General features: G+C 52.6%; 3 protein-coding genes across 3 annotated transcripts in view; 1 reads left to right on the top strand and 2 right to left on the bottom strand.

Moving 5' to 3' along the window:
- The first annotated feature begins 59 nt into the window (after window positions 1–59).
- Window positions 60–12,872, top strand: ANKRD52 (ankyrin repeat domain 52). The gene is made up of 28 exons (XM_006859430.1): window positions 60–86; window positions 403–486; window positions 908–986; window positions 1,188–1,258; window positions 2,285–2,485; window positions 2,978–3,065; window positions 3,209–3,351; window positions 3,651–3,863; window positions 4,116–4,194; window positions 4,655–4,769; window positions 4,975–5,057; window positions 5,148–5,265; window positions 5,474–5,542; window positions 5,724–5,864; window positions 5,944–6,024; window positions 8,303–8,414; window positions 8,613–8,684; window positions 8,939–9,140; window positions 9,543–9,630; window positions 9,708–9,825; window positions 10,402–10,621; window positions 10,854–10,941; window positions 11,057–11,140; window positions 11,247–11,392; window positions 11,610–11,692; window positions 11,820–11,902; window positions 12,049–12,140; window positions 12,622–12,872. Exons 1-28 carry the CDS (start codon window positions 60–62, stop codon window positions 12,870–12,872), a joined length of 3,231 nt encoding a protein of 1,076 aa, XP_006859492.1.
- Window positions 12,873–18,187: 5,315 nt separating this feature from the next.
- Window positions 18,188–23,042, bottom strand: SLC39A5 (solute carrier family 39 (zinc transporter), member 5). Its single transcript, XM_006859429.1, has 10 exons — window positions 22,682–23,042; window positions 21,738–21,921; window positions 20,820–20,982; window positions 20,540–20,709; window positions 20,197–20,337; window positions 19,735–19,831; window positions 19,481–19,651; window positions 19,236–19,316; window positions 18,934–19,124; window positions 18,188–18,459 (listed from the first exon to the last, which is right to left on the bottom strand). The coding sequence occupies exons 1-10, from the start codon at window positions 22,969–22,971 to the stop codon at window positions 18,316–18,318; spliced, it is 1,632 nt and encodes a 543-aa protein (XP_006859491.1). The 5' UTR covers window positions 22,972–23,042; the 3' UTR covers window positions 18,188–18,315.
- A 1,640-nt stretch (window positions 23,043–24,682) lies between these two features.
- Window positions 24,683–26,128, bottom strand: part of NABP2 (nucleic acid binding protein 2) — a 5,676-nt gene continuing 4,230 nt past the window's right edge. The window contains exon 6 of the mRNA XM_006859428.1: window positions 24,683–24,882. Coding sequence (XP_006859490.1) covers window positions 24,683–24,882 — 200 coding nt within the window. The remainder of the gene's footprint in view (window positions 24,883–26,128) is intronic.

Raw genomic sequence — 26,128 nt, 5'->3', positions numbered from 1 at the left:
CGGTGGAGCCGCCGCCGCCGCCGCCGGGAGCTCGATGCGGACGGAGCCCGGGCCGGGCCATGGGGATCCTCAGCATCACGGATCAGGTCAGCTCTCTTGCTCTTCCCCGCTTCCTCCTTCCAGGGCCCAGCGCCGTCGCCACGCGAGCCCGGGGATGTGCGGCCTAGGCTGGGCCCGAGCCCGGGGCTCCCGCGACTCCCGCCCCGCCCCACGCCGTGCTTCCCTCATCCGAGCCGGTGTCCTTGGGGGCCTGGCGACCAGCGGAGGACCCGTTGCAGGCAGGACCCCCAGGGCAGAGCCCCTCCACCGATGCCTCCCCCTCAATCCTGGCTGCCCCCCCCCCTCACACTCCTGTCCGACTCGGGCTCCGGCCCGCTCTCTGACTGTTGGTTGTCCCCGCAGCCGCCCCTGGTCCAGGCCATCTTTAGCCGAGATGTGGAGGAAGTGCGTTCGCTCCTCTCGCAGAAGGAGAACATCAATGTGCTGGTGAGTGGGAGCCGGAGATGGCGAGCCCGGAATCCGGGCTCCAGTGTTCTGAACCCTCCCCACCAGTGGGGCGGCTCCTTGAGGCCGCAGCTCTTTTCACCCTGGGATGGGTGCCTGCTTTGCATTTAGGGATCTAGAGCTGGTCAGGCTCAAAGGATACACCAGAGGGGCTGGGGATACTCGGAAAATGTATTCTCTTCTTAACCATCAGGGTCTGCTGAGCCCTCTCCCCACTTGGAAGAAGGAGCCGCTTCCTGGGCCATGGCCCTGACTCCACCCTCCTTAAGTGCTTGTCTTTGACTCTCTCTGTACCGGGATGTAGGAGGCTGCAGAACCCAGGGGAAGAACGTTAAGACTTGGGCTGGGGTCATCCAGCCTGGATAGTTCTCTCCACAGCCACTCCTTCTTTCTGCCCTTCCAGGACCAAGAGAGGCGAACCCCACTGCATGCTGCTGCCTACGTAGGCGATGTCCCCATCCTGCAGTTGCTACTGATGTCAGGTGAAAGTAGGGATCTGGATGGTGTGGCACCTCCGGGAGAAGGAGGAGGGAGGAGTCTTTTCTTCAGTCCCAGTATCTCCAAGGGTTCGAGTTGGTCCAGAGGAGGCTCTGGTATTATCCAGATTCTCTGGCCTCATTACTGGCTTCTCCCTTCCCGACCTCCTCCCCATCTCATCAAAAATGGAAATTACATTTCCACAGGTGCTAATGTCAACGCTAAGGACACACTGTGGCTGACCCCTCTTCATCGGGCTGCTGCTTCCCGAAATGAGGTATGGGCCTTCCATCTTTCACCCTTCAAAAAAGAGGAGTTGATAAAAGGTGGAGATTAAGGGTTAGAGTGCTGCAATCCTCTGCCCACAAGCTGATCTACCCCAAGTAGGGAGGTGACCAGACCTTGACCCTTCCCTCTTACTCCTAGAACTGGCTGGGAAGGGGGACTGAGGGCTGCCAGCTAATATGACGTCAGGGAGAGCTTAGCACCAGGCTGGCAGACTACAGGTGGCCCTGCTGCCAGGCCTGAGTGACTCATCTCTCCCTGGGGGGCCACCTTGGAGTCTGATCCCCCTCTGGGCACCAGGATTTCTTTCCTTGTGATGGGGGAGATGGAGGTAGTGATCAGTTGCATCCCTGCCTCTCAAACAGCAGAAAATGACAGCAGCATGAGGGCCAAACAGACCTCATTCCATCAACTCTGGAGAGGGAAAATGAAACATCTCTTTTGATTAGGCAGCTACTTCCCTGGCTCCAGACACCAGGGGGAGGGGCTGAAACCAATGAAAATGAGGTAGATTGGATTTACCTCATATAGGGAGGGTATCTTAGTCTTGCCTTTGGAGAGGAACCAGTATCTGTGTTTATGGAGGTAATGAAAATGATTTGGGGGCCTGTGGAAAGACTGAAGGAGCGTTTTCAGGGCATTAATGTAGCAGATGAGTTTATTTTTCCTAAAAAAATACTGGGGAGTTAGAATCCTCTATATGTGAGTGTTTGCTTGGGGGTGGTGGTGAACGGGTGTTTAAGTGAGGATTTTCAGGGTCTGGGTTGGAGAGTGATATCAAGGTGACTTGGAAACAAGAGGTTCTTGTTTTCCCCAGCAAGGTAAGAAAGTCTAAGAAGATCCAGAAGATAGGAAGTAGGTATTGAGAGGCTGGATTTGTTGGAAAATTGAGAAGAGACTGTGCTGGGGGCAGTGGTGCCTTTCCATGCCATGCTGACCTATTCCTCTTATCATTTCCTGTGGTTTTACCTCCTGCTTCCTCTCTCAGTCTTCTTTCTTGTTCCCTGCTTCTCAACAGAAGGTGCTGGGGCTGCTGCTGGCACATTCAGCAGATGTGAACGCCCGAGACAAGCTGTGGCAGACACCACTGCATGTGGCGGCTGCCAACCGGGCCACCAAGTGTGCTGAGGCATTGGCACCCCTATTGAGCAGCCTCAACGTGGCTGACAGGAGCGGGCGCAGTGCTTTGCACCATGCAGTGCATAGTGGGCATCTTGAGGTGAGGACTGTTCCAGTCAAGATCCAGCCTTGAGTTTTCCCTTCCCTTTCCTTTTACCCACTGCTCCCTACCATCAGACCTGGTTGGGGAGAAGCCCAGATGGTTATATAAATATCTGGGCTCAAACTCCAAATCAGTGGTTGAACTAGTTTGAAATTCTTTGACTTGGACCTGAGTGTTGATACATCTTGTTGCATGCAGAATGTTTGTGTACATGCCTTTTTCAGAGGCGAGAGCTCTTGCCTTTCAACACATTTCCAAAGACTCAAAAGTGTTTAAAAACCATCAAACCACCAGAAGAGACTCCTTAAGTTGCTTTTTTACCTCTATATAGATATGGTGTCTCCTTAGTGCTTGCTTCTTCTGTCTTCTCTAGTTCTCCACATTGTTGTAGGCTGCCTCAACCATTTCAGGAATTGAAGCCTCTGCTTTTAGGTAGGTTGAGGACACATATCTGACTCTGAACTGGTGTCTTTTTCTATCTTGCTATAGACGGTAAATCTGCTCCTTAACAAAGGAGCCAGCCTGAATGTCTGCGACAAAAAGGAGCGGCAGCCTCTGCACTGGGCAGCTTTTCTAGGTGAGAAAGAATTCATGTGAAAAGCAGGAATTTTACAAATCGGATTCCTTGGCAGTGGCATGGGTTTGTGGCCTTTGGACAGAGATGCTCAGGGCCTTAGAGTTGACCTTCCATCTCCTAAAGAGCATCTTCTCTTTTCCCAGGGCATTTGGAGGTCTTGAAACTGCTGGTGGCACGGGGAGCAGACCTTGGCTGCAAAGACCGCAAGGGCTATGGGCTGCTCCATACAGCAGCTGCCAGTGGCCAGATTGAAGTGGTGAAGTACCTGCTCCGAATGGGAGCTGAGGTCAGGGCCTGAGGACTAAGGGCAGGGAGTTGAAGGAATAAAGCCTGGGGGGTAGGGTCTGTTAACAAAGAAAAGTGCTGAGATTGTTGGTGTAATTTGGGGAAGATGGGGGATGTTGTAAGAGGTTCAGAACCACTACTACCATAAGTAATAGTGCCCTCAGTCTTTTGGGTCAGGAGCCTGAGGGGGCTAGGGTAGTCACTGGAGTTTTGTTAATTCTAGGCTGTATTGTATATGCTGGTTTCCATTTGTGTAAATTGATAACCTACTCCCTTACTCTTTCACCCCTGGAAATCCAGATAGATGAACCCAATGCTTTTGGAAACACAGCTTTGCACATTGCCTGCTACCTGGGCCAGGATGCAGTGGCTATTGAATTGGTGAATGCAGGAGCAAATGTCAACCAGCCTAATGACAAGGGCTTCACACCGCTGCATGTAGCTGCAGTCTCCACCAATGGCGCGCTGTGCTTGGAGCTATTGGTTAACAACGGAGCTGATGTCAACTACCAGGTGCCTGAAGGGATAATGCTCAGCTCAGTGGTGGGAGAGTAGTAGTCATAGTCTGACACCGGTTATCCCTTTTGGATAACTCTCTTGGGGAATTGCCCCTCTTGGGGTGAACAAAGCTTGCCAGAGACCAGGAGAATATAGGCTGAGAATGTGTCCCATATGACCACTCTGTCCCCAGAGATTTGTGTCCTTTGAAAGGAGGAGGCAGGGTATCCTCCGTGCTTTGCACTGAAAACCGCCATGTTTCCACAGAGCAAAGAAGGGAAAAGTCCTCTGCACATGGCTGCCATTCACGGCCGGTTCACCCGCTCCCAGATCCTCATCCAGAATGGTATGGACTCTGGACACTGTCTTTTGCCCTCCTCTCCCCGAGTGAATTCATCCCTAGAAATCCCCTTCCTTCCTTATGCCACCTCCCACTCCACCTTCCAATAAGAATGTGCACCTGGATCCCTGAGCAAGGTACATATGGTATTGGGCCCTGCTGTGCTTTGCCCAGGCTCCTAAGGCATACAAATAAGAAAATACATGCAGTGTGCTTAGTCTAGCACCTACTATCAAGTCAATTCGGAATACAGCGACCTTATAGGACAGAATAAGTTTACAGGAGTGGACAGCCTCATTTTTCTCCTGAGCAGTGGCTGGTGGGTTTGCAATGCTGACCTCACTTAACACAGCATCACTAGGGCTCTATGATAGATAATAAGCGCTCAGTAAATGGTAGCTAACTAGGGTGAGTATCCATGAGCTTGAGGTTTGCCTGAGCTTGTGTGCATGTATCTTCCACTCAGGCAGTGAGATTGATTGTGCTGACAAATTTGGGAACACGCCACTGCATGTGGCTGCTCGCTACGGACACGAGCTACTCATCAGCACCCTCATGACCAATGGCGCGGATACCGCCCGGTGAGTTAACTTTTGGGTCATCTCAGATCTGCACGGACCTCTCACAACAAACATGTAGGCACACACACAAAAAACTGCCAATGGGACACTTGGGAGCACCCTGCCATTTCCCACTCTGGCTTCATCTGGTAGGGGGTGGGAGAGCACAGCCCTATATAACTGGTGCTCCCTGGACCCAAGGACTGAGTCCTCAACTTCTCCCTAGGCGCGGCATCCATGACATGTTCCCCTTGCACTTGGCTGTTCTCTTTGGATTCTCTGACTGTTGTCGTAAGCTTCTTTCCTCAGGTATGTGCTAATGGGCTGGAGGTTTGGGGAGGTGTCTAGGAAAGCAGAGGCCTTCCCTCTGAGAGGATCTGGAATGCTCTGCCCCTCCAGGTCAGCTGTACAGCATTGTATCTTCACTCAGCAACGAGCATGTGCTTTCAGCTGGGTTTGACATCAATACACCTGACAACCTTGGCCGCACCTGTCTTCATGCTGCTGCTTCTGGAGGGTGAGTCTCCTGCCTTTCTCCCAGGCCTTGGAAAGAGAGCTAGGCTGGGGGTTGGGCCCCATGTTCTTTCCTGGCCAGATCTCTGCCCTTTCACAAAGCAATAGTCACAGCAGAAGAGGCTGTTATTTCCCTCCTTCCTTGGGGCCTCCCTGGGTCCTGTGGCTTCTCCTGAAGGCTCTCTGGATACCCTCATCTTCCTTTCTTTTAGGAATGTTGAATGTCTTAATTTGCTGTTGAGTAGTGGAGCTGACTTGAGGAGGAGAGACAAGTTTGGAAGGTAAGTTAGTATGAAGGGCTAGATTCAGGAATGTCTGATTAGTGACAACTGGGAGAGGGTGAGGGTGGGGGCTGGAAACTAAATGTGGAGACTATACAGGCTAGCTTTTGGCTGCACATCTGATTGCATTTGGATTCGTCCCTGCTTCGTTACTCACCGCCCTCCTGCACTTCTCCCTCAGGACCCCACTGCACTATGCAGCCGCCAATGGCAGCTACCAGTGTGCAGTCACATTGGTGACTGCTGGGGCTGGTGTCAACGAGGCCGACTGTAAAGGCTGCTCACCCCTCCACTATGCTGCCGCCTCCGACACTTACAGGAGGTAGACTCCCACTTTGGCCCTTCTCAGTCCCACTCATCTTTCCGAGCATCTCCCGACTTCTTCGCTTGCTTTCCCCCAGAGCGGAGCCCCACTCAGCTTCCAGCCACGATGCTGAAGAGGACGAGCCACTGAAGGAGTCCCGCAGGAAGGAGGCCTTCTTGTGAGTAGCTGGGAGGGCTTCTGGGATGCACTTGCCTCCATTTTCCCAAAATGCTAACTCTAGTCGTACTGTTCTCTTCCCCATGCTTGACTCTTCACCACCAGGCAGCCAGAGGGATTTCTTGAGCACTCTGAGTTTAGCCGTGTGCTATGCACTGTGGGAAAGACAAAAGTATGTGACATAGTTCCTTCCCTCAGGTACAGCTGGGTCTTGAGAAGATTAGAAAAGCTAAACACACAAAATTGTTGGTTATTCCACAAGCTTTAACCAAGCACTATGCTGGGTGCTAAAAAGAAAAGATAAGTGCTCTCTGGGAGATTATCATCTGGTAGGAAAGAGGAAAAAGGGCACATACACATACTAGTATGTTTATAAATAGGGGAAGCTGGGCAGCGGGTATGTGGGAAGTGTGTACTGTTGTCACAATTTTTCTATAAATCAAAAACTTTCTAAAATAAAAGTGGGGTTTTTTTTTTCGGTTTGTTTTAAGGACATCTAAAAGTCCAAGAAACCAGCTATATGACCTGTGGAAAATTACTTAACCTATTTGTATATCCATTTCCTCAATCATTAGGTATAAAAATAGCATCTACCTAATAGGGTCATTTTGAGGAATTCAGTGATTTAATACACATTAAGTGTTTAGAACCGTGGTCGACACATACTGATTGCTAAATGATTGCTACCACTTCTACTACAAAGAGCTCTGGTGGCTTAGTGGGTTTCCAGTTGGGCTGCTAACCACAAGGTCAGTAGTTTGAGTCTACCAACCACTCTGTGGGAGAAAGATGAGGCTTTGTGCTCTTGTGAAGACTTAAGCCTCAGAAAGTCTATATATTGTTGTTGTTGTGAAGTGCTATCGAGTCGATTCCGACGCATAGCGACCCTGTATAGGGTTTCCAAGGAGCAGCTGGTGAGCTTGAACTGCCAACCTTGAAGTTCAAAGGGCTTTGCAGTCTGCTGCGTTCACCCACAGTGCCACACCAGGGCTCCAGAAACCCTGTATAGGGTCAATATAAGTTGGAAATGACTAAATGACACAAAACCACCACCACTTCTTCCACCAGAACTACTAAGCTATGAAAAGGGTGCCAAGGGATTCTAAAGGAGGAGGCAGCAATTGACTGGGAAGGTTGGGAAAGGCCTCACAGAGGAGAAGGGGCTGAGACTGAGAAATGACACCTTCAGAGGGTCTTCTAATCAGAGGTATACATGCCTGGAAACAGCAGAAGGTTGATACCCAATAACTGATAACTAGCTGCCCTAGTTGTTAAGTGTCCTTGAATTGGTTCCGACCCATAGCAACCCTGTATAGGGTTTCCAAGGAGTGGCTGGTGAGCTTGAACTGCCAACCTTCTGGTTCAGACTGACCTTGTGGTCCAGTGCATTAACCCACAACTCCACACCAGAACTCCAGCTTCCATAGCAGTTCAAAGATTAAAGGAAGGCAATTCTTTGAGGAAGAACTCTGGTCATACTGTTCTCCCACCCACTCTTTTTTAAAAAAAACAAAAACTTTTTATTGTGACTTGAGTGAAGGTTTATAGACAAGGTCATCAGTTTTACATTCATATACTTTGTATCATCTCAGTGTAACATCACTTATCCTTCTTCCTGTGCTTCCTATTTCCAGTCCACCCTCCTTCCCATCCCTTCTCAACTTTGTCCTTAGGTAAATATTTTCCTTTTGATCTTGAATAATTGACCATTCCATGGTGAGCATACCTTACTAGTGGTGTTGACCCCCCTACATACCTATCTACAGCTAGCCTGAAAATTGACTCCCACTGACTCTTGACTGTCTCCTTCCACACTTCTGCTGTTTTCCCACCAGACAGCCAGCAGAATTTCTTGAGCACTCTGAGCTTAGCCCTGAATCAGTCCTGGTGTGGACTGCTAACCACAAACTCAGTGGTTCTAACTCACCAGTCACTCGGAAACACCTTACAGGGATGCAGTGACGCTTAACAAGTATTGTGGACAAGACAGAAGTTCCTTCCTCAAGGAACAAATGGATCTTGAGAAGTTTAAAAAAGCTAAACACACGCACACAAAAATCATTTGTTATCTTCAGGACAGATCTTGATGGGTGGCTGGGCCTGGAGTTGGAACTGAAGAACAGTAAGCAGGATTTAGAGAGCCCACCTAGAGCAGAGTAAGGGTGTTGGCTGGGTAGGCCTGGAGGGGTTTGCTTGCCCATCCTCTGCCCCTCTGGATCTGAACCCTCCAGGGCTAGGCCTTTCGTTGCCTCAAATCCTGCTTTTTCCTGGCTCTGCAGCTGTCTGGAGTTCTTACTGGATAACGGTGCAGACCCCTCCCTGCGGGACAGGCAGGGCTACACAGCCGTGCACTATGCAGCTGCCTATGGCAATAGACAGAACCTCGAACTGGTATGTGTCCAGCTCAACTTGGGGGAGGTGTGGGGAAAGAGACTGGGCACACTCTCTGCCTTTGGGTTATGGATTCCAACACCAAGGGATAGTTGAGATGGGGACTCAAATGTGGTCTCTAGATGAAGGCTAGGGAGTTGCTGTGGTTAGGGACAGGGGAGTTCCGGCACCCTAGCACTTACTATCCTGTCCTTACAGCTCTTAGAAATGTCCTTTAACTGCCTGGAGGATGTGGAGAGCACCATTCCAGTCAGCCCTTTGCACTTAGCTGTGAGTTCCATGTCTTTACCTTCTGCCTTCCTTGTCCTTACCTGCCCTCAGGGCCACACAAAGGTCCTAGCCCTTCTGAATTCATCCTGCTTCTGACTTCTTGTGGGGATGGGACAGGCAAACAGTGGTCTAGAGAGAAGAGGGACAAGGAGCATGTAGAGACCTCTGCCTGGAGTCCTCCAGGGACCCTAAGGAGCGGGAGAAAGGTGGGACGTATCCTGAGCTCTGTCTGTTGGTTGGGTGTATACATCTAGGCCTACAATGGTCACTGTGAAGCCCTGAAGACACTGGCAGAGACGCTGGTGAATCTGGATGTAAGGGACCACAAGGGCCGTACCGCGCTCTTCCTAGCCACTGAGCGAGGCTCTACTGAGTGTGTGGAGGTACTCACAGCCCATGGCGCCTCTGCCCTCATCAAGGAGCGCAAACGCAAGTGGACACCCCTGCACGCTGCTGGTTAGTACCTCTTCCACGCCACACCTGGAGCTGCTCCCTAGAGCTGTACTGAATGGGCTTGGGGTTGGAAGTGCATTAGGGTGAGAAGGATGAAAATGGTAAATCCTGCTTCAAAACTTCCATAATCTCAATCCTATACCCCTTTAGGTGACTGGGTTGCCCAAATGGTTAAGTGCTTGACTATTAGCTGAAAGGTTGGCAGTTCAAACCCACCCAGAGGTGCCTTGGTAGACAGGCCTGCTGATCTGCTTCCTTAAAAACCCTATGGGACAGTTCTACTCTGCACCCAGGAGGTCCCCCTGAGTCGGAATGCACTGAATGACAGTTTACAAGCCCTTTAGGTTGGACCTGGCCTCTCTCTCACCCTCACCCTTTCCTGACACGGGCTCCCTTTCCTCCTAGCTGCTTCTGGCCACACTGATTCCCTGCACTTGCTGATTGACAGTGGGGAACGAGCTGACATCACAGATGTCATGGATGCCTATGGACAGTGAGTGTGGCCTAGGGCGGGGCAAAGCTTTTCCCATCCCTGCGGGTTCCTCACTCTTTCTCTGATGCCCTCTGCAGAACCCCACTGATGCTGGCCATCATGAATGGCCATGTGGACTGTGTGCATCTGCTGCTAGAGAAAGGATCCACAGCTGATGCTGCTGACCTCCGGGGCCGCACCGCCCTCCATCGAGGGGTGAGTGCACTGCTGCAGTTTGGGTGGAGCCCCTCCCAGATAGATCTGCAATCTTACACCCTACTATTAGTGCACATAGGACCCACCAACAGTAGGGTATAAAATTGTCTAGCAGATGTACTAATAGGATTGGGTGCCCAAGGTCTTACTGGGCCCTACTTTGTTCTATCCCAGCTGACTTCCTTGATAACCTAGCTCTGTGATCACATAGAACCGTGTGCTCACGACTCAGACTTCCTGAGATACTCTGCTGGCTTATTCCAGTGGGTATTGATGCTACCACCCTGATCCTTCTCCTCAAGTGCCTGCCTCCATTCTTTAATCCCAGAGTCTCCATCTGTCTCTTCCTTTGGTATCCCACTCAGAGCTCCAGGATCAGCTCTTGCTATCCTGATTATCATTGGCATAGAGAGGGACAAGGAAGGAGATGCTGAACCCTGACACTTTAGAGTCATTGTAAAGACAGAGATAGGAGGTCTGGAGTGGCTCTTACTCCTGGGCCAACCCTCAGTAGCTGATGACTGGACAGAGAGTAGCTCTTTTCCCTTCCCCTGCTCATCCTCATGTCACTCATAGGCAGTGACTGGCTGTGAGGACTGCCTGGCTGCCCTGCTGGACCATGACGCATTTGTACTGTGTCGAGACTTCAAGGGCCGCACGCCCATTCACCTGGCCTCGGCCTGTGGGCACACTGCAATACTGCGGACCCTGCTGCAGGCTGCCCTTTCCACAGACCCCCTGGATGCTGGGGTGGATTACAGCGGATACTCGCCCATGCACTGGGCCTCCTACACTGGTAAGGGCCTGGGGCTCTGGGGCCCTTGACAGGCATAGGAATGTGTAGGTTGGTGTGGGAGAGGGCAGACAAGACCAAGACCAAGGACTTGTGGGTTGTGGGGGAGAATTAAGTTGCTCTGCATCTTCAGAGATGCAGAGAGAGGAATGGGGTGTCAAGAGAGGGAATAGGACAAATAGAAGGAACCTGTCTTCTTTTCTCTTCATCACCACTCTTTCTTCCTCATGACCAGGACATGAAGATTGTCTGGAGTTGTTACTTGAACACAGCCCATTTTCATACCTGGAAGGAAACCCCTTCACTCCTTTGCACTGTGCAGTGTAAGGTCCTTCCTTCCTATGCCCAAGTCCCCTCTCAAGGGTCAGTGGCTTGGCCTTGTGACAGGCAGTCCAATTTCCTTACCCCTCCCAGTGACCCCTCCTTCCTCTTCTCCAGAATTAATAACCAGGACAGCACCACAGAGATGCTGCTGGGAGCTCTGGGTGCCAAGATTGTGAACAGCCGAGATGCCAAAGGACGGTGAGTGATGGAGTTTGGTGAGAAGCCTGAGGAGCCTCTGTTGTCTTCTTGGGGCTGAGGCTGCAGGGCTTTCCCTACTTCTTTCTACCCTGGCCCTGCTCCACAGGACCCCCCTTCACGCCGCTGCCTTTGCGGACAATGTCTCTGGGCTCCGGATGCTGCTGCAGCACCAAGCCGAGGTGAACGCCACTGACCACACAGGCCGAACTGCCCTCATGACGGCGGCTGAGAACGGGCAGACTGCTGCTGTGGGTGTGTAGGGGTTGTGTGTGCAAGGGAAGGGAGGAGCTCCAGCCCTGGGAGGGCTGGGGGTGTTTGCTTGCTGTGACTGAGGCTCAGAAAGCAGGAGGATGTCTGGATGTTTCCCCCTCTGTGGATCAGGTGCAGTCTGCAGATAGAAGGTGGGGAGGCTGGATGGGGCTGCTCTGCGTGGAAGCGTCAGTCCCTCTCTGTCACCTTCCTCCTGTAGAATTTCTGCTGTATCGAGGGAAGGCAGACCTGACTGTGCTGGATGAGAACAAGAACACTGCCCTCCACTTGGCTTGTAGCAAGGTATGACCAGGAGTGCTAGTGGGCTTCATTAGTAGGGGGGCTGGTCTCTAACCATGGCTTAGCTCTTGGCCCTCTGCCTGGCATGCTTCTACTTCACAAGTCTCTACTCTCTGCTCCATTCCTTCAGGGCCATGAGAAGTGTGCCCTCATGATCCTGGCAGAAACCCAAGACCTTGGCCTTATCAATGCTACCAACAGTGCGCTGCAGATGTGAGTGCCCAGGGAAGGGGGCTCCTGCCTGGGGGAGGCAGGTGGGTGAAGAGAGAATGGCTCAAATTCTAGGAACTCTCTAGCGTTAACAGTGTTTGTAGTGCAACCCACTGACTCCAGTCTTCCTTGTTTTCCATCTTTCCAAGGCCGCTCCACATTGCTGCCCGGAATGGTCTAGCCTCTGTGGTTCAGGCCCTGCTGAGTCGAGGGGCCACAGTGCTGGCTGTGGATGAAGAAGGTGGGTGGGATTCGAAGCCCCTCACCTCTCCTAGGTTTGGGGTCAGGGACATTCTTCAGGAGGTGACTTCTTAACCTTGCTTTAAAATCTAAATTTTCTTTCCAAGAGCACTTTTTAGAGCAGGGGCCAATACCACTACAACATGGTCTCTGAGAGAACTCTGACAAAATGGGGTAAAGTCAACAGCATCCTCAGAAAAAGTTTCCATATACCTCGCCTCCAGTCCCCCACCCATACATACATCCTGCCTCCAGTCCCCGATCCACACGCCCAACCTGGAGTGTCCCATCCACATCCCCAGACTCTTATGGCCCCCCTTCTGCCCTTTCCCTTGCACTTTGAGAATCTGCCTGTCAGCCAGCAGCCCTGCACCCTCACAGCCCTGATTAGCTCTCCTCAACAGAGTTGGACCCAGAGGAAAGTGGATGAGGACCCAGGATATAGAGCTCTGTGCCTCAGTTCCCTAACTTTTGCCCTGCAGGTCACACCCCAGCACTAGCCTGCGCCCCCAACAAAGATGTGGCGGACTGCCTGGCCTTGATCCTTTCCACCATGAAGCCTTTCCCACCCAAGGACGCCGTCAGTCCTTTTAGCTTCAGCCTGCTTAAGAACTGCAGCATCGCAGCAGCCAAGACGGTGGGTGGCTGTGGTGCCCTGCCCCACGGGGCCTCCTGCCCCTACAGCCAGGAGCGGCATGGCGCCATTGGGTTAGATGGCTGCTACTCGGAGTAGCCCCCTCCAGTGTCTTTCCCCCGCCGGTGGCTTGATATTCTATTTATTTAGAAAAAGTATATACATTTAGGGCACTTTAAAGGAGAACACGACTGGGTGGGTGAGGGTGGAGGGGGGAAAAAGCACTGGGGAGCAGCTGCTCACCCTTTTGCCACACCATCCTGGCCTGGCAGGGGTCTGGGACCCACAGGGAGCACCCCAGGCCCTTAGTATCCCCAGGGCAAACCCCTTCTACCAAGTGTCCCAAAATGATTGCTAAATGCCTGGCTCCCCATCTCTTTGACCCCCCATCTTTCAGTTCCCCGTTTCTGCTGCCAGCTCCCTCAGTTTTCCCTCTGCCTCTCCTCTCTGTGTCTCCCTTCCTCCTGCCCCTGCTGCCAGGCAGATTCTCCCCCTCTTCTTCCACACCCATCACTGCCTCCCTGCTCGGCTGGCCCCTCCATCCCTGCAGCAGTGAGAAGCCTTAATTTCTGGTACTGTGTGAGCACTATGGGGGTGCCCCCTCCCCCTTCAGGGGCAGCTAGAGGATGAGGGGGGAGGGTACTTAGCACTGGGGCCTGGAGCTTTTTCTCCCACTTCTCTACCATCACCCCTTAAGTTCCAATGCAAACACTTGAAGCAGCAACTACTGTACCTGGGCCCCAATCCTGCACTCACCCCTTGGCTCCTCATATGCAAATCAAGGGCTGGTTCTGCCCCCACAGCCTGCCCCTTCCTCCTTCCCACCTCGCACTCCTGGCCTGGCCCCCTCACCACGCACTTTAACCTTCTTTCTTTTAACTTCTTTTGGGGGGGCTGAGCCTGTGGCCATTCCCTCCCTGGCTTTCGTCTCCCATGAGTTTGAGGCTTGTCATGAATTTTTAAGTAAGCATTTTATCCTTTAAGGGGAAAAACTCAAATTAATTTCCTGCCCATTTCAAAACCACAGCCCTAGTATGTCCTGTGTGTGTTAGGCATGTGTTTGCATGTGTGTGGAGGGAGGGACTGTGTTCTTCCTCTTGTGGTGTCCCCCAATCCCACAGTTCCTCTGTGCCCCCTTATTGTTATGTCCAGAGGATTCACCACCCCAGTCACTCCTGATCTGAAGCCAAAGATGGTGGGAGGGGCAGAGCAGACTTCCCCTCCAGTGTGAGGCTGAAGCTCTGATCAAGAGAGTGATGATCCCTGCCTCCCCAGTGCTGGGGAAAGATGGGATGAAGCTAGGGCTGCACTGTTAAGATTCCTAAAAGTTGCACCCCAAAAGCCAAACTGAGCTGGAATGAAGAGGGGGCAGTTTTCTCTCTAAATGTAGCATTGAATTTGGCCCTGGTCCCTTTAAATGCCTTGTCAATCCATCTCCTAGCTAAGCCTTCTGGACAGACAATTGGACCCATTCCCCCAGCCCAGTGTTCCCTTCCTCACACTCAATACCTCAGCCAGGGGCCAAGACACAGAACTTGAATAGAGGTCATGACCCCTCCACCCCCACAGTGCATCTTGCCCAGTTTGGCTGCCATCAGTATTGTCCCCTGAGAACTGGACAGGCTTCGTTTACACAGTATGGGGGTCTCCCCCCTGAGAGACCCTCTAGGCCTCTTTCCATACCCCAGCTTGCTTTATTTACACTGTTATCTGCTTCTCAATTTGTTCCCTGTTTTACACTGTTATCTACTTCTCAGTTTGTTCCCTGAAAATCTTTTCCTCCATTGCCAAGGGTGAGCTAAGGAGAGAGGGGGCATCCCAAGGATCCCTCCTTCCTCAGTAGAGAGATACCCTTAATCATACCTCATCCCAGTTCCCTAAAGTCTGGGGTGTTTGTCCAAATCCTTGCTCTTTTTCTTTTCCCTTGGTCCCTTTCTACCACCTATTTCTCTGCCTTGCTTCCCTGAACCCTCAGTTCCTAAACCATTTCAAAGCTTCCAAATGACCATTTTTGGTGAGAAGGATCGTACAGCTTTTCGTTTTTAGTTTTGTTTTCAAAGCCAAAGGGCCTTGCAACGCCCCTCTTCCCCATCTCCCTTCATGCCCTGTCCTCCCCTATACGACAATCAATGTGACCTCTCTTAAGGGCTGCAGCCTCCCACCCTAACCCTGCTGGTTCTGCAAAGCTTGTCCCCTAACTTCGATTCTCTCTCCTAAAATCTTCCCATTCTGCCCCGTCCCTCTTATTTTGGTGCTGGGAATTAGGTGGTGGGGTGGGTCAGGGGGAGCAGGGAGATGGCTTCTCCAGAGGAGACTCGGGGTGTCAGTCGTGTTCTCCTTTATCAATGTTTGGTGATGACAGGAAGACTCTTGAGTATTTGTCAGGAGCCCCATTGTTTTGCGAGATGAGATTGCTGGTGGCTGCCTGTCCCTGCCGCCCCTTCAGCACACTGTCTGTCAGTCGTGCTGGGGAAGGTTGTGGGGCGTCCTCTGTCCCTCCTCATGTGGCTGTGAGGAGGCCTGAAGGACATAGCAGCCTCCTCTCCTTATGCCAAAGGAAACCCCACACCCTACCCTGGGCACCCCAGCCCCTAGTGTTTTTTGAAACATTTTGACCATTCTCATGGCCACTGCATATTTATTTTAATATTTTTTTGTTTTGTTTTGTTTTAAACCTCTTTACTTAAACGGGTGTGGAGAAGTAAAACAGGCAGAATGTCCCCCAATCTTAAGGGGGTAGGGTGGGGAGGAAACATCTCCTATCCTTCCCCTCCTTCCCCTCCCCCTCTCCCCACCACAGCTCTAAAGCACTTGCTTCCAGTAATAAGCACTTTTGTGAAAAGGCCTATTTCAAGTGAGGACCCTGGGAGCAGCCCCAGGTCCCAGCAAAGGAGACAGAGTGAGGGCTACATAGGAGACAGGGAAACAGACACGTGAATCAGAGGGTGAGATGAAAAGAGCCAGTTTTTAGTTTATGATTTTGGGGGGATGTTTCTGATTGGGCGGTGGCTTTGGTAGGGTTGTGTACTATCCGTCAGACAAACAAATGGCACAAACTGTGGGTCCCAGGATGGACCAACAGACCCAGGTCACTGCCACTGTTCAGCTGAGACTGATGGGCCACCTCCCCCACCCGTGGCCCCCTGAGCCATAGGACTGCTGAAAACCACTGAATGTACAGCCCAGGTTGGGGTGGGGAGCAGCCCCTGGGGGAGGGGGCTTCTCCCTTTGTTTGGTGCTGTGGGGGGTGGAAGAGATTCTAGGGAGGCACTGCCACCCCCCTTAGACACGTGTTTCTTGGGGTGGAGGGGCAGAGGAGGGTCTACCTCCCTCTCCAGCCCCATCTATGGCCCTCTTCCTTCCTCACCCCTATCCGTTTTGACTGTAAGTCCAGCTCACCTTTGCCTTCAATATGTAACCAAAGGAAAACTCAATACTGTTTCCACCGCTGTCTGCCCACCCTAGCACCTTCTTACTCCCTGGACCTCAGAAGGGGAGAAGAGGCTGGGGGTGAGGGTGGGGCCAGAGTGAACGGTTCTGCAGCTGCAACCCCAAACCTCCTCCTTAGGGAGCTTGGCAAGGGCCCTGGGAGGTGGGGCTGGGGCCAGGCTGGAGAGGCTGGGGGAAGCCGCCACACTCTGTATTGTGCACTAGAGTGTTCTCTTTGTTCAAATGATCCCAAGGACTTTATGCTCCAGCAGGGCGGCCCCATCTTCCTCCCCTCTCAGACATTTCTCCCTCTCCCCCCCATACCCAGTGTTCATCCCCCACTCCCCCCTCCCACTGCAAAGGAAAATAGCCTTACAGACCCTAGCCCAGAAACCCTGCTCCTGGGGCAAACCAGTGTGGGCCCCCCATTCCACCTCATTTGAACCCTACCTTTTCTAAAGGAGGGAAAGGAGCGAAGCAGTCTCTTGCCCTCTAATTGTGGTGGCTCCAGCCCTCTATTGCCTTGACCCAAATTGGGCAAGGGTGGAGGTAAGGAATCTTGAGGACCAAGCCCAGTGGTCTGGGACAGGCAGGTAGAAAGGGAAGGGTCTGACCTGGGGACTCCCTCCTCCTGACCCAACCCCTAGAGAAGCGACCAAATCCCAGAGATGGGAGGAAGCTGGGTGGGGAGGGTCTGCTCTTTGAATTACTTGAAGGTACTGACTCTGAGGCTGCTGTTGCCCACTTAGATGTGAGGGGGACACTGTCACTGCATTTGGGAGGCAGAGGGTGACGGGTGACCCTGGCTCACTCCTGCTGGGCCCTTTCCCTGGGGGTGTCTGGAAGCCTGACTTTGCCCCCAGGGAACTTGGGGAGAGCCTTCCCCTCCCATCTCCATCCCTCACTCTGGGCACCCTCTCCAATTGCACTAAAGTAGCTGTTGTGCCAGTCTTATCCCCACACCAGGGTGGGGTCTCTGCTTCCAGCCCTCTGTCCCCACTGCCTCCGCTCCCATCCCGGACAATCTCCTGTTCCCTGTTTTCCTGGATCGCTCAGCTTTGTATGTGTGTGTTGAGGGGGTGGGGCTGGGTATTGGCTGGAATGGGCTTGGCAGGGGTTTGGGAAGGGCTAGGGGAAAAATGGAGGATGATGTGTTCCCTCCTCCCTTCCCCAACCCCAAGCCACAGAAACCTGGGAGGGAGGGGTCTATTCCTGCTGCCGTGTGTCTTGCAGATGTGCCAAAATGGGGGTGGGTGGGAGGGGAGGGTGCCTGGCAGAGCAGCCCCTAGGGTGGTTCTCTCAAAGCAATACAGTTCCCCCTGCCCGGGGGACGGCAAGACAGGGGAGATGGTTGGGGTGGGGACCTGGGGGTCCCCATGTACAGCTGTGTATATTCAGGGGTGGTCTCTGTCTGGTACCCACTGTGGGCGTCTCTGTGTGTGAAACCCCCCCCCCCCCCCGTGCCCTGCATGACCTGTGATATGCTGCAGACACCACCGTCCTGTGTGCGGGCGTATGTTGGGGGCACAGAGGGCATGCTCCATGTCCTGTGGCCCCCTCTACCCTGTGACCCATGTACTCGGTTGTAGGAAGTAAACGGAACTGAGCACAAGTCGCTGGATTCTAGTGGAATCTTTCTCTAAGCAATGTTCCCCTTCCTGCTCTTGCCCCCACCCTGGATCCACCCGTGGTGCTAGTGTTGGGGACGGGGTGTTTAATGCTGGTGGGCAGCAATAAAGGGCAGCTCTGCCCCAATGCCTGTATCCCCTGGGTGCTGAGGGCAGCAGGAAATAGTGGGGACCTGTGCATTTACCCCGCCCCCTCCTCCCTGGGCTAAAGCACAATGCTCTCCCTGCAGTTGATGCCCCTGCCTCTCCCCCCTCTGAGACCCTCCACAAGTCCTCCAACCTGCTTTTAGCCCTCCTCCCACCCCACCCTGGTTTTCTATGCTGTTTTGGTGCAAGTACAACTGTCGTAGTCATGGCTTTGGGATGGGTTCTGTTTATTAAAATCCTATTGCTCCTACTGGCCCTGGTGTCCCGCCTCCATTCCTCTGACTGGTGGGGGGGAGGAAGGGCAGCCTTGATCCCTTTCCACTGCCCACCCACCCCCATCAGCCCTCAGAGGCCAGGGGCAGCAGCTCCTCCTCCAGGAGGGCAATAGTGAGCATGAGGCTCCCCCCCAGCAGCAGCCCCAACCCCTGCAGTAGCACGCTGAGTGGAGGGAGGGGCTCAGGAGGACGAAGCAGGGCCGGGAGCTGAAAAGAAAGAAAAATGTCAGGACCCCTGGCCTTGCCTCTGTCATTCCTCAACCAAAGCCTGTCAAAAGGGCCGGCCCCTTTCACCCAAACTCTTAGCCTCTTGCTTCTCAGACTTGTAGACTTTTGTGATCCAATACCCTTGCCTTAATTCTCACTCTGGTCTCCAGGTAGATCGGGATGGGGAACCATTTTTTCTGCCAAAATTTGTAACATCACTTGCGGGACATACTAAATTATCAACTTAAAAATTAGCCTTGTATATTTAGTCAAACAATTAACTCACCCCTAATGACTGGACGAAAGCACTTAACAACAGCACTGTGTATGGCTGGAACTGGTTGCCTTATATATGGCCCGTGGGCCAGACCTTCCCCACCCCTGAGGCAGACAGAGGCCGAGGGCCGGTGCTCCCCTTTCCTCACCCCTCGCCCGACTTCCCTTGGTTGCTCTGTTCTACCCAACACTTCTCACCATGTCCACGAGGGCCACGTAGAGGAAGACCCCGGCAGTGACCCCAAACACCCAGGGAGTGAGGGGAACAGGGCCCAGGCTGAGCCCCACCCCCAGGGCTGCACCCCCCAGTCCCAGGGCTCCAGACACCAAGCTCAGCAGTAGCAGCCGCCGAAAGGGCAGCCCTGCCTGGAGCAGCATTGCAAAGTCACCTGTTGGGGACAGAGGATGGGTAGGAGACCATAAGTCAGGGCTGCCCCTCACCCAAGTCACCTACCAGAATTCAGTTCTCCTTGGAGACCCCAACCCACTTCCAGTCCTACCAAGTTCGTGTGGCAGCTCATGGCAGAAGACTGCTAGGGTGGTGCTGAGCCCACTGGAGAAGCCATCTGAGAAGGCAGCACCTGGAGTGGGCATGTTGAAGTTGGTCAGTCCAGGAGGATGCACTCCTGATGGACAGGGTCTGTGTTCCCTCCGTAGATTCAGTATCCTCTCCCTAACTTCCTGGGACCCTCTCCCAGCCCCAGCCAATAACCAGGGGCCCTGGCCTCATTCTGTCCCCTCATACCTATGGCTAGCCCATCAGTGAGGTTGTGCAGACCATCTCCCAGAAGGACCATCCACGTGATATTGGTGCCACCACCACCATGGTGCCCGTGACTGTGGCCTGGGTGCCCAGGAGAAGCTGGAGTTAACGAGGGCTGGCTATCCTGCTCCCTCTGGCCCTGAACCCTTGGTGCTACAGAGAAACACGGAAGGACAGGGTTGGTTACTGTAAGTGAGGACTGAGTGGGAAACCCGTTTGCCATTTTCTCTAGTTACCTGGAGCACCCTGCAGGGGCTGAAGGGCCATTCCACTGCCATCTTCTGGGTCTAGGTTTGGTCTTTCAAGATCTCGTCTTTTCCACCTACAGCATCTCTGAAATAGGAGGGCATCCCTCCTGGTGGAGGAGGCAGCAGAGCCAGGAACTAAGGGGTGGCCAGGCCACCAGCTGGGAAAATGAACACCTGGTCCCACCCCTGCACCTGGGGATGTTCTTTGGCCTCTCTACCTCCTTCCTAGGTTGGCACTGCCCTCTATGTCTTGTTGACTTGAACTTGGGAGTGGAGGCCATTTGGCCCGAGGTGCTGGTCTACTGATTCCCTGTTAATTGAAATGGTCTACACAATCAGGTAAATAGCACCGCTCCTGGAGCACACTGCCTCTCACCTCATGGTGTGTCTGGCCAGCTTTTGACTGGGACTCTGGTCTCCGCAGAAGGAGGAAGAAAGAGTGTCACTTACTACCCTCAGTCCTTGGCGCCGCAAAAGCCCTAGCATGTTCTCCAGCACAAAAAGCAGGAAGAGGCCTCCGAGCACGGACATCCCTGGACCCAGGTCTTCCTCCAGTTGTCCGCTAGGCCCTGTATGTCGCTCTCCTTGTGCCTGACAGAGAGGCAGTCAGGACAGACCCAGGAAGCCTTTACACCCAGCAGTACTCCCTTCCCCTTGGGGTGGGAGGGACAGCAAGCCTTTACTTCTACATCCTACTAGGAGGGAGGAGGGGGTTTCCTGAAGCTGGGAACACCTTGATTACATGGAGGTGGACCACCACTGGGGAGCAGGGTGATAAAAGGGCTTCACATACGTGTGGCAACAAGTGTAGCAGTGCATCCCCGCAAAGAGTGCCCACGGCCAGGGCCCCCAGGAAGCCCAGCAGGGGCTGTAAGAGTCGAGGTCCCAGGAGCCTCAGCAGCAGCAGAGAGAGAGGAGCAGGGAGGCTGAGCAGCAGCACTGCCAGGACACTATGGACCAGAGCTGGGAGGACCAGGGGCTAGAGTCAGCCAGGGCTGGACATGAGGGGCCTAGAGGGGAGGCAGGACCACCAGGTGTGGTAGCCACTCCCCTACCCACTCTCCTCCACTGACCAGATAGTAGATCCCCTGGGGGTGCTGGAGCCGGGGCCTGGATGCAGACACGGCTGTCAATCTGATAAAGCAGGGCTGGGCACAGCAGAGCAAACTGACGGGGGGTCAGAGGAGCAGCAGGACTCAAGCCAAAATTGACCAGCAGCTGGGAGCCATTCAGACACTAGGGGAGTTGGGTTATGGGTCAGGGAATCAACCAGAAACTCTCAGACCTTTCAGGTCTGTCCTCTCCTAGGTCTCTCCCAGGGTCCCCTTTGCAATTGCCTCAGGGACTGAGAAGCTGTACAATCAGTGTGTGTATACAGCAGTGAGTAAGTATCCAATGCACATGCCAGTTGGGTGCTGATGAACATTGCTGTCATCTCCCTCCCTCCCAAGCCTTCATGGTTTGGTAATGGAGTTGTTTGGACACCTATTGTCCTTCATTCCAGAATCTTAAGAGACAAAAGAACCTTAGATGCCATCCCACATCTCTCTCAACAGCTTTGTCTTATGGTTGGTCACCCAGCCTTGGTTGGATGCTCTCCCTGTATGGGAAGGAAGCTCAGTAGACCTGCTGTGTGTGGTCAGGCAACTTTGCCTACCCTGCGATTTACGTGGAAAAGGTCTCTGCCTTTCTAGACAAAGACAGGCATCTGCTTCCTGCAAATCTCTTCTCCAGATAACCCTCCCAGATCCTAGGCTACTTCTCTGGAGTCTCTATTTTGTCAAGTATGTCCCCTGAACTGGGACTTGGAGCCCTGGGTATGGGTTCACCTGCTCTGAGCTTAGTGGGAAGATATTTCACTACTGGAATAACATACCGTGTTTTTTTTTTTGTTTTTTTTTTTAAGTAACTATTATAAATTATTGACTTAACACTTAGAAGGCTATCTAAATCCCATGACTCTTCTAGTCTCTAGGGAGCATCAAACTCACATCCTCATTCAGATGGTCAGCCAGAGAATGGTCCAGCAACAGGAGCCTGTGGAAGAGGTCCAAGCCTGCAGGGGCTGGCCCATGGGGAACATGGGGTGCATTTGAGTCTTCCAGGTCACCCCATCCCGAGGGAGTCAGAGGCAACCCTGCCCAAACGTCCACACTCAGCTCAGGGTCCTGCAGCCTGGAATGGACGTTATATCAAGTCAGACTCCCACTCATGTTCACCTGGCCCTCTTTGAGACTCACACAGAGGTCAGGGAAAAGAGAGGGCCAGCCACTTGCTGGGGCTCCTGGGGCTCAGAAACCATGGAGGGTCAGTCCTGAGAACTGGAAATTGCCAATTTATAGGTGAATCTGGGAATGGGGACTTTGTTGTTGTTAAGTGCTGTTCAGTTGATTCCAACCCATAGCGACCCTGTATAGGATTTCCAGGGAGCAAGCAGCTGGTGAGCTTGAACCACCGACCTTGCAGTTCAAACGACTTTGCAGTCTGATGCATTAGCCCACAGCACCCCACCAGGACTTGGGAATCGGGACTACAGGGTGAGGAATCAGGGAGAGTGGCCCAAAATGCTACAAATTGATAGCACAGAGACATTGAGAATTAGGATTAAGAGCTAGGAATTTTAGGGTCCAGGGACATGGAAGCAAGAATTAGGAGGAAATAGAGACAAGAAATGGCTTTAGAAGGATCTGAGAAGTCAAGTTCTCAAGAATTTGTAATTCTAGGAGTCTGATTTTCAAAAGGGAACATGGTGACTCCGTAGTATAAGCACTGGACGGCCAATCACAAGGTCAGCAGTTCGAACCCAGCAGACACTTCTTGGGATAAAGATGAGACTTTCTGCTCCAGCAAAGATTTACAGCTTCAAAAAACCTATGCAGGGTCACTATGAGTTGTAACTAACTAGATTGTACACAACAACAAAAAAGGTTAGTACCTGTGCGTGGAATTGTCTCCAACTGGGGGTGCAGCCCGGCTGACCGGAGTCCCATGGTGTCCCAAGCGAAGGCCCTGAACCCGGCCGAGCCCCAAGCTTTGGAGAAGCCGGGCTAGGCCCCCTGCAGTCAGCGTTCCATTCTCCCCATACAGTCCAAACAGCTGGGTCAGATAGTGGTTCTGCTCCTGTTCAGCAGGGCCCAGGTTGGGGGAGGAGCCCCCTACCCACTCCAAGACCACTGCCACAACACACAGGCCAACCAGCAGCTGACTCCTTGTGGACCCCATCATTGGGGGAGCAGGGCTCAGTGATTCTAGTTCTGGCTTCTATTCCCCCTGGAACATCCTGAGGACTGTACTCTGGAAGAACAGAGGGGGTGGGACAGGGCTACTGCTCTGCTCTCCAGTTCAGGTAAAGCAGGACCCTCACTCCATGTAACTCCTTTCCCACCTTGAATCCAGCAGCAGACCCCATTCTATCCTGTATCCCTGCCACTACCTCCCCTAACAGCCCCTTGTTTGTCAGTTCCTGGAGTCCCTACCCTGACTTAGGGCTCTCTCTCTCACACATGATCTGGGGCTGACTGGCCTCCCTGTTCCCCATATCCCACCCCTCTACTACCTTGACCCATCTCTCTGTCCCCTCAATCTCCAAGGCCTCACCCCCACTGGCAGTGTGAGAGGCACCCACGTCAGGCCCAGCTGTAGAGGTGAAGAGTTTCCTATGTGGGGGTGGGAAGCTTAGTCCCAACGACCAGGTGCCCAGGTGGAATGGAAGCCACGTCAGGTAGAAAGCTGAGATGGACAGCAAGCCCCCCCACATACACACTGCTCCTAGCCCACCTGCCTTGGGGCGGGACCAGGGGTGGAGCCAGAGTGGGAAGACTTACATCAAGAAGAGTTAATGGTTCACTGGTCTCTGGGGTGGGGGTCAAAGGTCAGTCTTAGCTGGGCCCCTGAGTAGGGAGGGGCCACCCTCTGGCCCTGGAAGAGCCACATGGCTAAGGAGAAGCAGGGCTAGTTTTTCCCTCTAAACAATTCCCCCACCTCTCACCCAGCTGATATCATTTTTGCCTTTTCCTGTATACACTCCCATCCCTCCTACCTTAGAGCTGGCACTGGGCTTCGCCTCCAACCCCCACCCCCACATTTTCTGGGAAAGTTGGACTCAGGTGGCCCTAAGCAGGAGAGGAAGGTGAAGAGGCAGGTCAGTGACAATCTTATATGTTTCAGAGGAAGCTTCTTAGCAATTCCTCTCTAGGAAGAGAGAGCCAGAGCTCTGGGAATCAATGAGGAAAAGGGAAGCCCTTGTGGCAAGAGCAAAGAACTATGTGGGCTCCCCTCAGGTGTCTGACCTGGCTTAAGATCAGAGGAGCAGGGTTGAATGAGGCAGTTGGTCTGGGGGCAGAAAGGGCCACGGTTGGCGTTACCTGACAGCCGGAGACGGAGAAGGACACCCAGAGGAAGGGGACACACAGCCTTCTTGGTTCCAGCTTGGGGTGGGGGGGGGTAAGTTAAGCAGGCGGGCAAGGGTCACCTGCAGGGAGGGTGTAGGGGAGGGACACCACCTTAAAGAGGCAGGACCTCCTTATCTGTAACCTGTCTCCCCTTCACCTCCCAGAACATCCCACCTTTCTAAATGCCCAGCTGCTAAACTTCCTTTTTCCACAAAAAGCACAGGAGTCCAGCACAGAATGATAACATTTATTAGGCAAGGGGAACTTCAGTGAGCTACACGCACAGAAATAAAAGGTAACTGTCACTTCTAAAGAGGAAGGGCAGGCAGAGCGCCTGGAATCCCAGAGGACAGACAGCTTCAGCTAGGCAGGAGGGGAGCACGGGCTTGGGGTGGATAAGACCACTACTGCTCACGACCCCACCAATGAAGTTAATGGCTAGATTAGCACTCCCCCTCCCCCTCAGGTTAGGAGCCCAGTAGAAAGCTGTCTTATTCTCCAGCAGAGACACCTGGCTTGTGGTTGGTGGCAGGAAGAGTGTTTTGCTATCTTTTGCTGCTCCTTCGGGTTTCCTTGCCGTTACTGACAGAGTTGCTGGTGGAGCCAGGCGGGCCAGCAGATGTGTGGTTGGGCTGGCTGCGGGTGATTCGAGTGCTGGGTGGGTGGGAGGGAGCATGAGGGGGGTGCGGACCACCACCAGGACCTGGTAAGGGGCTCAGTCCGTTCCCATTCTGGCTCTCAGAGGCTAATTATGAAAGAAGAGGAAGAAACACAGGAAATTGGAGCACTAAGGTAAAAGAGTTCATCCTTAAGGCCTTCCTCCATGCTCCAAGAGCATGACAAGTAGGATCCTAGGGCACCCTGTCACCAAACACAGCTGGACATTAATGCTGACAAAGTACAAAGGAAGGGAGCTCTGGTAGCATAGTGGTTACAAATCAGGCTGTGAACCTTAAGGTCAGCAGTTTGAAACTACCAGCTGTTCTGTGGGAGAAAGATGAGGCTTTCTGCTCCCATAAAGATTTACAGCCTCAGAAACCCTGTACAGGGTTACTATGAGTTGGTTTCGACTCCACGGCACACCACCAAGTACAAAGGAATGAGGGTTGGGAGTATGACTGGAGTCCCCAAGAAGACTCAACAAACCATTTTGGAAGCTGCCACACAAATCCTGGTATGATATTTTTTTTCTCTCCTACTCATCTCTATCACTGAGTTGTTGTTGTTAAGTGTCGTCGAGTAGGTTCTGACCCACAGTGACCCTGTATAGGGTTTCCGAGGAGCAGCTGGTAAGCCTGAACCGCTGACCTTTCAGTTCAAACTGACTTTGCAGTTCAGCACATTAACCTGCAACACCACACCAGGACTCCCTATCATTGAGGGTCAGACCTAAAATCAGCTACTTAGATCTAGGCTCAAGGGGCTTTGACAAAACGTTCCTTTACCAAAGTGTAAAATTTGAGAATGGGAAGGGCTTGGTGTTTGTGGTAAAATTTAAGGATCTTTTTGTTTGTTTTAAAAAGTGTGTGTATGTATACACACACACACACACACACACACACATATGAGGGAGCTTCAGAAAAGTCCATGAAAAGATTCCATTATCTTTCTATTTAACTTTTTCACAAACTTTTAAAAGTCTTCTGTATTAGACATATACACATGTGTCTTTTTTTTATACAGTGGTGGTGGTGGTTATATACCGTGGAGTCGGTTCCAACTCATAGTGACCCTGTACAAGGCTTCTGAGGTTGTAAATCTTTACGGGAGCAGAAAGCCTCATCTTTCTTCCACAAAACTGCTAGTAGTTTTGAACTGCTGACCTTGAGATTAGCAGCCCGACCACTACATATACACTTATTTACTGTTGTTGTTAAGTGCCATCGAATTGAACTGTTGACCTTGTGGTTCAAACTGACCTTGTATTCCAGTGCTTGATCCCACAGTGCCATACCAGGACACACTCTCTCTCTCTTATATATATATATATA

This window comes from Chrysochloris asiatica, unplaced genomic scaffold (genome assembly GCF_000296735.1).
Source record: "Chrysochloris asiatica unplaced genomic scaffold, ChrAsi1.0 scaffold00033, whole genome shotgun sequence".
In the NCBI taxonomy this organism is placed as follows: Eukaryota; Metazoa; Chordata; class Mammalia; order Afrosoricida; family Chrysochloridae; genus Chrysochloris; species Chrysochloris asiatica.
The sequence above is the reverse complement of the archived record's forward strand: the minus strand, read 5'-3'. Positions and strand labels throughout refer to the sequence as shown.

What these genes read in the sequence shown, in the direction of transcription:
- ANKRD52 (XM_006859430.1), top strand. Translation starts at nt 60, where the DNA reads ATGGGGATCCTCAGCATCACGGATCAG. An exon ending in AATGGCGCGGATACCGCCCG is followed by an intron (nt 4,770 to 4,974) that starts GTGAGTTAACTT and finishes ACTTCTCCCTAG; the next exon opens with GCGCGGCATCCATGACATGT. An exon ending in ACTCCTTTGCACTGTGCAGT is followed by an intron (nt 10,942 to 11,056) that starts GTAAGGTCCTTC and finishes CCTCTTCTCCAG; the next exon opens with AATTAATAACCAGGACAGCA.
- SLC39A5 (XM_006859429.1), bottom strand. Translation starts at nt 22,971, where the DNA reads ATGATGGGGTCCACAAGGAGTCAGCTGCTGGTTGGCCTGTGTGTTGTG. An exon ending in GGCGCCAAGGACTGAGGGTA is followed by an intron (nt 19,832 to 20,196) that starts GTAAGTGACACT and finishes CTCCTATTTCAG; the next exon opens with AGATGCTGTAGGTGGAAAAG. An exon ending in ACGTGGCCCTCGTGGACATG is followed by an intron (nt 18,460 to 18,933) that starts GTGAGAAGTGTT and finishes CTTTCTTTTCAG; the next exon opens with CTCCCGGCCCTGCTTCGTCC.